Source organism: Taudactylus pleione, unplaced genomic scaffold (assembly GCF_031769625.1).
Source record: "Taudactylus pleione unplaced genomic scaffold, aTauple2 ptg000352l, whole genome shotgun sequence".
NCBI classification, from domain to species: domain Eukaryota; kingdom Metazoa; phylum Chordata; class Amphibia; order Anura; family Myobatrachidae; genus Taudactylus; species Taudactylus pleione.
In genome coordinates this window covers 569,539-582,829 of record NW_028284753.1, presented here as the reverse complement: position 1 = coordinate 582,829, position 13,291 = coordinate 569,539, and the positions used below count along the sequence as shown (strand labels likewise).

The 13,291-nt window shown below is 36.8% G+C and overlaps 1 protein-coding gene across 1 annotated transcript in view; it reads left to right on the top strand.

The window, feature by feature from the left end:
• Nucleotides 1-250: 250 nt before the first annotated feature.
• AR (androgen receptor) overlaps nucleotides 251-13,291 on the top strand; it is a 455,147-nt gene continuing 442,106 nt past the window's right edge. The window contains exon 1 of the mRNA XM_088444238.1: nucleotides 251-1,558. Coding sequence (XP_088300364.1) covers nucleotides 312-1,558 — 1,247 coding nt within the window. The 5' untranslated portion in view covers nucleotides 251-311. The remainder of the gene's footprint in view (nucleotides 1,559-13,291) is intronic.

The following is a 13,291-nucleotide window of genomic DNA, read 5'->3' as shown; positions in this document are numbered from 1 at the left end:
GTCGGAGGTTGCAATAAGATTTTAGGTTTGCGGAGTGTGGAGTCGCAGGGGGGCGGTGTATGGTGCAGCCTCTACGTGAGTGCAGAGGAAGACTGAGAAGTTTTAGGAGAGACATATGTGAGATCAGGAGAGGAAATAAGTTACAGAGAAGACTGTAAAACACTACAGTAGTGAGAGGGGGGGGGGAGAGAGAGAGAGGGGGGACTTGAGAGGGAGAGAGAGCAGCCGGTGGACACTATACGAGGGAAGCATAAGTATAATAAGGGTGGGCGGGCACTCTCCTTGGCACTCACCCTGACCCCGGGAGGGCGATGGAGGTGCACATCGGGCTCGGGGGGGTGTACAAGCAACCTCCTGGTAAGATGATACGGGGAGCCTTTGAGAACCTCTTTCTGAGCGTGCGGGAGGCGCTGCAAGGTGAGCGGAGAGCAGCTGCAGCACCTGAGACATCCCACTCGGCTCCCAACTGGGGAGAGCCTGCAGCCACTTACCCACATTCCAGCTGGAGCGAACCCCCAGAACCGCAGCCCCTCTCCGCCTGGTCCGAGCCCCGGGGCAGTCAGTCACCGGCCTGGAGAGTGCAGCCAGGTGCACAGCCAGAGGCAGCCCCCTGCAGTCCGCGCAGAGAGGTCTCCCAGTTCCCGCAGCTCAGCAGCTGTTCCACAGAGCTGAAAGAGATCCTGGGTGACCGGGCAGGGATGCTGGAGACCGAGGAGGCAAGCTCAGATCACGCTGCGAAAGAAGGGTACCCGCTGGCCCCGGAGGGCATCTCTGACAGTGCCAAAGAGATCTGCAAAGCGGTGTCAGTGTCCCTGGGGCTGAGTATGGAAGCGCTGGAGCAGCTGAGCGCAGGGGGAGAGGCGCAGAGAGGAGACTGCATGTTCGCCGCCTCTTGCACTCACACCATGGACAGCCACAAGTGCCAAGTTGGTGAGAAGGAGAAAAATGACACTTCATCCCCCCAGTACCGGGACGGTGCCTTTAGGAGGAGCGTCCAGACAAACTTCTCCTCTGGCAAAGCCCCAGAGGATGGCAGTTCGCTGGGCACTGATGAGAAGGAGCAGCCTTGTACAGACTTGGCACTGCCAGAACCTGGAGGCTACAGAAGTCGTGGCATGGAATTGACACCCGGTCTCACTTTATACAAACCCTCTACTTTCATGGAGGATGCCCCTGCGTACACAGGCAGAGATTATTATAGCTTTCAGATGGCACTTACACCACATGGCAGGATAAAGGTAGAGAGTCCCATGGAGTTTGGTGGCAGTGCTTGGGGGGCACCAAGCAGGTACGGTGAGCTGTCAGGGTTTGCCCACTGTGGTCCAACTGCCAACTGGCACTCTCTCTTTGAGGAGGGTCAACCCTCTGGTTCTTACACAGATGCCACTCTGTATAGCTATCCCCGAAGCCATGTTCCACCTGGTCCAGACAGTGAATTCACTCCAGACACTTGGTATCCAGCGACAGCCATGTTGGGCAGGGTTCCTTATGGTGCTCCCATGAAGACTGAGATGACCCCATGGATGGAGGGATACTCTGGAGCATTTGGAGAGATTAGGTAAGCAGTTTGCAATGTTGCAGTGTCATCACTTACAAATGTTATAATAAGAAGTGGCGTGGTATGTTCAGCCTCAAAGTAAATGTATTTTTCTTATTTTGCTAAAATGTGAGCAAGGTTAGGTTCAGTGTTTCATTGTACTGGTTTATGTGTTTATAAACCCCTGCTGACTATGAATGTCTAGTGTAAGTAGGTGCAGCACTGGACAGCGTCATTCTTGTTCTTCCATCTCCACCTGCTCTACAAATACTATATACACTTACATACACCATAATGGTTACACCCCAATTATTGCTGCTCTTTTGTTTCCCCTTTGTGAATGCAAGCTCTATCACAACATTAAAACTATCAACACTTCTCTGATAAAACAACTACTTTTAAAAAGTACTTTTATTGCAACTTATAGTAGATTTATTGAGCTATTCACCCTTTTATCCATTCTTTAAGTATGTGTTTCTTTCATATGTTTTTTATGCCTCCTTACATTTCCTATACAGTACACACCAACTTTCCTAGATCAAAAAAAGTATAGAACTACAGGACATTTTTTTGCATAAAAGCAAAAAAGAGAGTATTCTATATAAATAACATTGGTACACTAGCTACTATTGTATTATGATTTCTTTGCCATCTGGAACACTGTAATATCTTTGGATCCAGATGGTCATTTAGTTAAAATTAAAAATGTAAGTATTTTTGAAGTTAACATACAATATAGGCAATTTGACTGTATATCATAATGCAATTGTTTATTGTTTTGTTTTGTGGTATAGAGCAGCGCATACCAGTGGCATATTTTTAGAAGAAGACCAACAGTTTGTGCAGCTAAATCTAAATAGTTATCATGGCATTCGGTAATTGTATTTTTAATCAGGGTAGATCCAGAAAAGATCCAGTAGGTCAGAAAATCAAACTGTATATATATACACTTGTATATATTGTACATATAGATATATACACACATGCACATATATATATATATATATGCACATACATATGTACATATACTGCATATATAGATATGCACACATACATATGTACATATACTGCATATATAGATATGCACACATACATATGTATACATACATATGTGTGTGTGTATACACACATATGTATATATATATATATATATACATATATATTATACACCCACACATGTATGTGTATATATATATATATATATATATATATATATATATACACACACACTTGTGTATATATACACATGCATGCACGCACACACACACACATCAATTTTTATATATATATATATACACATACATATGTGTGTGTGTATTTTAAAAACACTTTCAATTTATTTCTGTTATGTATTTAGGTATAAGTTTTTTAGAGTGTCACACAGGGATGTATATAACACATTCCACATTATTTATTGATCAGTTTCACTTCTATTTATTTGTGGCTGGGATTTATTTGTTTTTTTTATAACATATGTTTATTTTAGTTAAATAAAGCATCTACAGTATGGTAACATTTTTTAAATGTTATCACATAGAAAGTACATATAGTGCCGCACAATATGTTGGCATTATACGCAGACAAATAATAATAATAAAAGGTCAGTGCTAGTATAATGTCTATAATTTTTAACCTTTGGGCATCATTTGCAGTTAGAAAAGATGGGCTCTTTCAGTGACAATCATGGACATAAAGTGTAACAGCTTTGTAACTTTTCTCCCTCTAGGAATAAAAATGGTAAAGGGTTGTTTGCAAGAGACATATGTATGTTGGTGCGAATAACAGTATTTTTTATATTATTAGAGATATAGAATAAAACTGTTTGATGAAACTACTAATCATTTAAAAAAATATTGTGTAGCCTTAAAGGAAGACATGTGTGTCCCTTGATTGAGTGCAATTATCTTCTTATCCAACATGTCCTTAGTGCAAGTTTTCTAGAGGAAGAGGAGAAAGAATTTCTGCTGAAAGCTACATAATTTGGGTACTATCCAATAAAGTTTTTTTTTTTTTGCTATTGTTACTAAGAGAATGTTTTCATAACAGTGGTTTATATAACACATAAGATTTGTTGCCTTCTAGTATAACATTAGATGTTTAATAATTAGTAATAAACACACACTGTGTAGAATTTATTTCACTGAAATAGCTCATCCATATTAATTTTGATGTATAAAGTGATTGTAACAATCTAAATGATGCCAGTTGCTGAGAATTTCAGTTTACTCCATCTGTAAATATCATGAACGGAATGTAAGAAATGAAAAGATTTGTCCACTCATTTAAATTATTTTATGAACGTCTTTATCTCACTCCAATTTATTTTTTTTTTTTTAACCTGCTGTTTCTTTAATTGGCAGCTCACTAGTGCCGTATGAAGTGTGTACTCAGTGGAATTTGTCCTTGTGTTATTTGTAGTTTTTTTTCTTAGCTCTCTGATTTTGAGAACATGGATAATACATTCAACTTTTCTGAGCAAAAAAAGTATTATAAGAAGCACCATCTTTGCAATAATTTCTGGACTAAATACTGATGAGTGTCCTAGAAGGGTTCACCATTTGCGTATAAGAAGGTCCCGCTATTATATAAGGTGAATTTGATACTAGTGAAAAAAAAGATATCAAAATAAAGTAAATAAAAAATAATGTAAAAAAGAAAACCTACAATTTCAATTCAAATTTCTTGACACAGAAAAAATAACATAATTCTTAAAGACACATTCACTATGTGTCTTTCCATTCTCCAAGTAAATATTATGTGTTCTGGATGTTCTTTTAATAAAGTGGCATGATGAAAATGTGTATATTATAACCTTTGACTTGTGAGAGGGTGCTACAATTGCATTTTTTCAGGTGTAAAGTTTCCTGCAGTTTGCTGGTTTTTGGAGTTTTTTTTCACAGATGAGTGTAGTGGGTTATATAATTTTGTGGAAGTTATCTGGAATCTTTCTTCTGTCAACAACTCCTCCTCCTGAAAGGAGACAGGACATTTAATCCATTCTTTAACATGTATAGTTTTTCAGGAATAGCCGAAATATTAAGATACTGAGCTTATTTTCCCTTGAATAAGAGTATAACACCTTAGGTTTCAGCATTGTTGTCTGTACACAAAGTGGTTGGGAACTCCTGTTGTCGCTTTTCTGAATGTGTTTGTAAAATTTTGTCTAGGTGTTTATGGTTGCTTATATTGGTTGCGCCATTCAAACAGTTTATTATAAACATCCGTTTCTGTAGCTTGGTAAAACTTTGTTTAGTTTTTTTTTTGTTTATAAACTTTTCTGAATGTTTTATAGGATTAATAATACAATAATAGCTACACATCTTGACAGTGACAGGTACTTGGAAGCAAAGATAAAAGTATGATAAAATTCTTGCAAAAAGTTAAGCTTTTATAACTTTTGATGTGGCGAATACTATTTTATATAATATATGATTATTTTTCTATTTCTATCTACTTCCATGACAATCCATACAATTATTAGGAAAATAACACATTGCATCAGTAGATTTATATATAGTGATCTATTTACTTTAAGTTGAAATGTACTGTACGATACTGAGATTATGTATTTTTATAACTTTTTTTATTTTTTATATATCTAGTCAAAATATCTTTGCATAGTTATATTTTTCATTAATTGTATTTTTTTCTAGAACACAATATTGACCCATCCCCCCTTCCTTTACTCTTTAACCTTTTTATACATTGAAAATATAGACTGTTCCAAAGGTGCGGGTAGGTGTATCTGATGTTATCTGTTCACAAAGTGATTACATTTAATAGCAAACCCTAACAGTGTCTGTTTTCATAACTCTAGTCACACATGCAGGAATATGTAATACGTCATTATACTGATATGTTTTACATTCATTAAATCTTTATTTTATTATATGCTACAAAGCACAATAGTTTTGCAACTTTGAGAAAAGCAATTAACTTTTTATGAAAAACTACAGTTACTGTGAAACAGGATAATATTCGATGGAGCAAATTTTGAATTTGCCCTATTTTGAAATCGTCCGATATATACAATTTTTGCCATTTTTATTCAATATGTCTAACTTCAATCTAAGCGTAAAAAAATGTGGAATCATTTATGAATGAAGTACCTGTGGTGCACTATGTGTATTTTAAACACATTGGGTTATAGAATATAACCTATCACAGTGTTAATGAATTGTTAATGTTAACAAATATATTATTATTAGTTTTTGTTTATCTTTGCGATTTTTAGCAGGTGTTTTTTTTCTCTCTGAAATAAAAAACATTTATTATTTCAACTCTCTACATTGACGGGTAGGCACTGATGTAATTTTTAGGAGGCATTCTTAAGTAATAAAGTAAACTAGTGTTTCATAAATAAATACTAGGCCTCAGGGATAATGGATAAAACGTATACAAATGTGATAAGTAATTCAACCGATTACATTAACCTGCAGTGCCTTATTGCCATGAACCTAGACAGTTTGGGAATAGTCTTGTTTTAGTATAAATGAGGAACAGATGCAGTGAATACTGTGTTATATTTCTGCACCTGTGTTTTCTTGTGAGCAAAACTTCGATCCCAGATTCATTAAGAATACTTTCATTGAACCTGTATGAATATCCTTGAAATTTGCGTTCTAGCACTAGAAAAGTTGTTGCACCTTCAAACCAAATCAGTATTAATTAACATAATGAATCAGGATAACAGAAAGTGGTATTATGCTTATTATATGTATGTGATTTGCTCTTTTTATTAATCAGATATTATAGATTGTTCTTATATACTGCCACAGAAAACAACACAATACACAGTCAAATTATTTTGAAGACACAAGGAGATAAAGTAATTTACCATAGGGCGTAAGGATCTGGCAGCAAGATATGGCCCGGAGATATTGTATAATGAATTATGCTTTCCAAGACAGTGCTTTCTCCTTTTGTAAATTGATCAGCGACATCAGAAGGGTTTTTTCATTACTTTCATTTGCTCAAATGTTGAACAGAGTCACGGTGCTTTTACTTTCCACACGCTAGTCACACAGAAGCAAATTTGGTAATCCAATTTTTGTCATTTTTGAACTCAAAAGAGGTCTTACTAGGTCAGCAGATGACCCTTAGCATATATGTGAAGTTATTGGGAAACTTGGAAGTGGTAGGTGATAATTGTGATACAGTTGCTCAGACTGAAATCATGAACACCTAGATATGTGCAATTTTGGCAAATTGCTTACATATCCAATTATTAAGTGACTAACCTGAACAACCTGATTGTGGGTGCATGGCAGGCATTAAGACTACTCACATTTATTCAGATCTCCAACTTTAACAAAACTATTGTATTGAGCAACATTTTTAGCTTCATGAGAATGTTTTCCCTCACTTAAAATTGTTTGAAATTTATAAAACAGAGCTTCTACGGATTTTAGCTGGGGTTGATAGGTCTTAAATGTTACATTTAAACAGTATGAAGCTGAGAACCAAACCAAAATCTTGCAGGCTATAATTACCCAATGGAAAGTGAGAGGGACAGTCACTCTTTGAAAGTGTGCTGTAACCCTACTTTGGCCATTTAGAACTCAAGAACACATTTGAGGTCCCCTATTGCCTCAGTGCCAGCTTTACAATAAAGTAGAAAAAAAAACAAGTTTTGCCTTTGCTCTACCATACGTCCTCTATTGTCATAAACATTTTACATTTGTATTAGTCATTTATAAAGGGTTAATGAAGTTGAACAATAAGGCCCAAATCTATTTTCTACACTACATATCTACATTGTAAGCACCTAGTTTGAATTCCGTAGGGATCTCTGCCTTTGAAAGTATTATCTACATGGTACATACAAGCTCATTGCTCAAAACTATTTTTGAAAAGATCTACAGTATGCTGGTCTTAATTTAATCTTAATGTGTTTACTGTGCTCATTTTAATAATTTAGTTACCAAACTATTGTATGACTTTCAAATTTGACATCCAGTAGTTTTGGAAAGAAAACAGGCCGAGTTTTTATCGGCAAATTCCTGAATTTTGTCAGTACAATTACTAGATACAGCGTTGCATTCCACAAAAAGTGTACAATGTAGATAGGTGCTGCTATTTGTCATTTGTGCTGGAGACATTCTGTATAGGTAGGAATCTACGGTGACTAGTCGCCACAGAACTGACATGTTCAGCATAGGAAGACTCACAGTTTTTACTCTCTGATGAGGGGGAATATATTTTGTGGTCTTTGATGTTTTTCGGTTGCTTCAGTGTTACTTGATACAGCTGCTGTACCATGAATGTTTAAACTTACTCTACTACAGAAAAAAGGAACAAAATGTCAGCTTCGCATTTAATACTTACAGTGTCAGAGACGGTTAATTAACTGAAATACTATCTCCTTCCATAGCGTTTCTCCCTGGCTCAATTTGCCGATACAGTTGCTGTTAAAGTAACTTCTCATTTTCATACGCAAAGTCTTAGATAAGATAGTTTAATAACAGAACTCAGCTGCAAATACCAATTTAATCATATTTAGAAGTCAAAGAATGTTTATTTGACTTTAAATACTATCAATACTTTATCACAGAAGTGCTCTTGAAATAAAAAAATCTAGATATTTTTGCCTCTGTTCACTCAACAAATTCTATATTGCCAATGTGTATCCGTCATTATTTGTTACAGTATTTCTTCATGCATGAACTTGATAAGCTATTAAAATAACCACAGCTTTAAAATAAATTAATAATTGTAGCAATATTTGCAGAACAAACACATGTTAATTGATCTCTAAAGACTTTTTGAGTAGATCTTGCTCATTTAAGGTTGGACGACATAAATGTAATTCCATAAATGTCAAGAATAATTCCAGTAAGGAGATAAGTCTAATGTTTTCATAACAAATAACCAGTTAACATAAAACAACTTGATACTGTTTGCACAGCAGGTGAGCTACATTAATGGAAAGCCTTATGGTTGGGTTACAGCTATGATTCCACTTCATTATGTAATGCTATTCCTTCATTTTAAAAACCATAATTCCAAAAACAATTAGAATATCATAATGCCAAGGAATTAGAATAGTAAAAATAGCCTACTAAAGTCCAGATACTAACTGAAATCCCTTCTGTAAGAAATAATATATATTTTCAAAATTTTATTTGAAATTCTTCAAGGGAATATTTATAATCAAAAAAGCTTCTCCGTAAATGATGCCTGTACACATAGAGAGAAACGGAAATTTTATTTCTGTTAAGTGATGCATCTGAATTGTAGAGGTAAATGAAAAATGTATTTATTGCTTAGAAGCACTTTTACTGAGTGAAGTGTGGACGGAATTTAGCTAAGTGTTTTATTACGGGTAATTGAAAGTACTTACAATAACTGAGAATACTGTATTTTGAATTTGTGAAGAAGTGAAAGTTGTACATGCTGGTTTATCATTTAATATGTCATATTAACTGGACAACTTAAAAAAAAATGTTTTCCATCTACAAAGTAAAATAATATTAATAATCTGTGTGTTGATGACTATAAGTAATTTGGTGGCCTATGAGCAAGTCATAAAACTTTTTATGACCCCAGCCTCCTTAAAAAACCCCATGATCTCTATATTTAATCTTGTACTGTTTGTGAGTATACATTTAGAGCATGCATGTAACATATTCACCCCTCTGACAGAATTAGCGTTCCTAATGATAAAAGGAAGGCTTTAAGTATAATCTTCACCTCGGTTAATTTAGTCATTAAAAGTAATCACACAATAATACCAGGCTTTTCTAGTATAATGGCAGATAGAGATCATCAGATTTATTTTGCAGATTTACTATATTCCAATTACCAAACTTTATGCCTATTAAATCTTTATTCCTATCTTAATTGTTTCTTATAATATTCTTAGGCATTTGGCAAATATTTTGATACAGTATAAATAGCTTTGTGATTTCTACAGTATTTCATATGCAGTGGTCCTTTTCATACCCGTATGAAGTATATTTGCTTTTCTCTTATAAGGGCATTCCTGGGATTAACAATGCTATGTGTGTGTGTGTATATATTTATACTACATCCGGCTCCGCACACTCATTCCCAAGTGTTATGATGCCACGGTGCCTGCTACAGACAATCAAACATATATCCAGGTGCGGCACTCGGCGGACTTGGTAATCAAAACAAAAATACTTGTTCCTTTAGCAACGTTTCGGGCTTTATTTACCCATCTTCAGGCTTTTTATATGTGTAGCCTGAAGATGGATAAATAAAGCCTGAAACGTTGCTAAAGGAACAAGTCTTTTTGTTTTGATTACCAAGTCCGCCGGGTGCCGCACATGGAGATATATATATATATATATATGTGTGTGTGTGTGTGTGCGTGCATGTACTGTATACATAATATATATATATATATATATATGTGTGTGTGTGTGTGTATGAATGCACACAGTCTAGGCAGGACTCCATGTCGGGCGGCATTCGTACATGGGGTAAACTGTATTGGATGTAAGACACTATGGGCCGTATTCAATTTGAAGTGAAAAGCCAAGCTCTGCGGAAAGGTATCGCCGATCTCGGCTTTTCGCATGGCGGAAACTTATCTCAGTATTCAATTCCACCTGCTTTTCGCGTACGCGGAAAGTCAATGCAATGTAATAGGCAAAAAAGATTTGCCTCTGAATAGCAGGAGAAAAGAAGTGCACCATTTTGATTTTGGGGTGTAAAGGTGGGGAAACCACTCAGAACCCTAGGGACAGCCCCCCAAAGGACAACTGCGTCAAAAAATTCAGAAAAAAAGTTAATAACACCCCAAAAAAAGTACTTTCATTTTGGGGGCAGTAAAGTAAAAAGCCGGCGGACAAGCATAAAAACTAGCGAAATAGACCTTTTGGGGTCTGCAAGGATGGGTCAGGTGTTCTTCTGATTGCAACAGGTGCGTTTTTCATGTTTTTTTTTAACTTCACTTTAGAGACATTAAAATATGCTAGCACCCATTTTCAAGTAAGACAAATTTGCCAGGACTACTTACTTTCACCAAAACATACTGCTTATGCCATTCTTCACCACTTGTGCAAAGACGCTAATAAGAAGCTATTGAAACAACTTAAGTACCCCAAATAGCTTTATTAGGGCTATTGGGGCACAATAACATTAACATTGATCCCCAATGTTAGCGCATCTTTTTTGGGGGTTCAGGCTGATTTCCACATTTCTGATGGCACTTTCCGCCTGTTTCAGCCTCACGGCCTGCCATTTTCGCGTGGTTTGGAATTAAATTGGGCGAATAGCGGGGGCGCGCACGATAAGTTTCTGCATCCAAAACGCGATGTAGGTGGAAAGTTGGGCAGGCAAAACTTTATCACGGGGACGAAATTGATTGAATACCGCCCTGAGTTGTATATTATCCCTGAAGAAAGATGTAATAAATTAATCTTAAACATTGGAATAACGAAGGACTAAGGTAATTTTGCTTTTAAAATCCAGGGAGTGCTGCCTAAACAATGTGTGTTGGAGTGCCGGTCCAAAACCACACATGCATATGTATGTATGTGTGTATATATATATATATATATATATATATATATATATATATATATACAAACTCATATTGCTTTTCTTTTCAGAGGCATGCAAGAAAATTCACCATGGACCACTCCCTATGTGCTTATAATAATCATAGCCCTGCCCCTAAACTCCTACCCATCACCTGCAAGCCAGCTTCCCATATACCTATACACTGTCAGCTCCTGCTGAGAAATTTTATATATATATCTAGCCCAAAATTTGACCATGTATCTACCAGCTCTTACCAAAATATATCTGCAAAGCTGAAGCTCGTAGGGGTTTCAAGAATGCGAAATGTCCAGACAAAAGTCACTCACTTTCCATTTGCCCCATTGTTGTCAGCCTTATTTTTTTATTGTATAGAAAAGGCTTCAGAACATAGGGGCATATCTCTGCCCATGTATTCTTCACAGAGCAAAGGGAACCATTGTTGGGTTACATTTCTTTAACCCAACAAGCTAGTGTTAGGTAGTTAGTATAATAATAATAATAATAATAATAATAATTATTATTATTATTATCAGGGCTATATTGGAAAAATAGGTTCAGGAACTGTGGGTGAAACTACTGGGGGAGGAGCATCAGAAAAAAAAAAAAATATATAGTATTTGAAAAAGAAGGCACTCAAGAAGGACTTTAAAATGAAACTTAGATAACAGGGTTTATACACACACTTGCGGCGCTGTCAGGATGAATCACCAGATAGTTCCCTTTTTATCATAGATGTAAATAATTTATTTTCCTTTGTATAGATCAATCAATTTATGTAAAATTAGTCTCGTAGTTCTTCTTTCAATGGTTATTTCTTGGAAAGATGAATAATTATCCTCAAGTAGTTCTTTCTTTCTCACTCAAAAGAAAAAGATAGGGTATACATAGTGTAGTATTTCACAAATGTCAGAAATGTAATGAGCATACAAATACATATAAGGCTGTAAGCATAGCCACATGATAAAGAACAACTAATATAAAACAAGTGACTGCTACATAAATTCCAATAAGGTATGCAGTCCAGAATATATAAAAGTGGGACCCGTACCGTGATCAGCACCAAGCCTCCGGTCTCCTTCCCTTCCTCCCTTCAAGTAAAGAGGCTTGGTCGTCCACGGAATGCTGATCACGGTACAGGTCCCACTTTTATATATGCTGGACTGCATACCTTATTGGAATTTATGTAGCAGTCACTTGTTTTATATTAGCTGTTCTTTATCATGTGGCTATGCTTACAGCCTTATATGTATTTATATGCTCATTACATTTCTGACATTTGTGAAATACTACACTATGTATTGCGCTTTCTTTTTCTTTTGAGTGAGAAAGAAAGAACTACTTGAGGATAATTATTCATCTTTTCAAGAAATAACCATTGAAAGAAGAACTACGAGACTAATTTTACATAAATTGATTGATCTATACAAAGAAAAAAAAATAATTACATCTATGATAAAAAGGGAACTATCTGGTGATTCATCCTGACAGCGCCGCAAGTGTGTGTATAAACCCTGTTATCTATTTGGTTGTGGTGGACTCCAATCTTCTTCACACGCTTTGGCAGCTAGTAGTCAGTGCTCCCGTACTTGTCCCAGACATCTCTTTTGATTTAAAATAAAACTTATCTTATGGAAAGTACAGTACATTTTGGTCCAGGGCCAGGGCATTACGTCATAGTTAATGAGAGGTTCAGGAACTGAGGGCTCGATTCAGACCCGCTTGCTAGATGCGTTCGTACGCACCCAGCGTATGCAAATCTGGCAAAGACAGGCGATCGCATGGCAAGGCATTAGCACGCCCACTATGACTTGGCGAGAGAGCGCTTTGTGTATGCAGATGCCCACCAGCCTGTCTTAAGACGCCCACGTGCGCACGTCATCTCCAGTAAGTGTATGCAATCATTGGTACTATCGGACCCATACGCAGCACTTGTGGCTGACCATACCGTATCGCAAGCACTGCGAGCACTTCAGTGTAATATTCAACCAAGTGACGTGTACTATGACGCTGCCTCTTAATAATGCACACCTCTGAAATGGCGTTGAGACACCCAGTTACGCCTGTGTTCGCACCTCCACTCCCCCGTTTTTAATGGCCAGCCCGTCACCACCCACAAACAGCTTCTCCTGTCACTCATTCAGCCGGGCTGTCTATGCCCGGCGAGCGAATGTTTCCCGATCGCTCTGACTAGTTTGCGCATGCGCAGAATGCAAAAATTGGTTGGCTGCGTGCGGAGGCTTC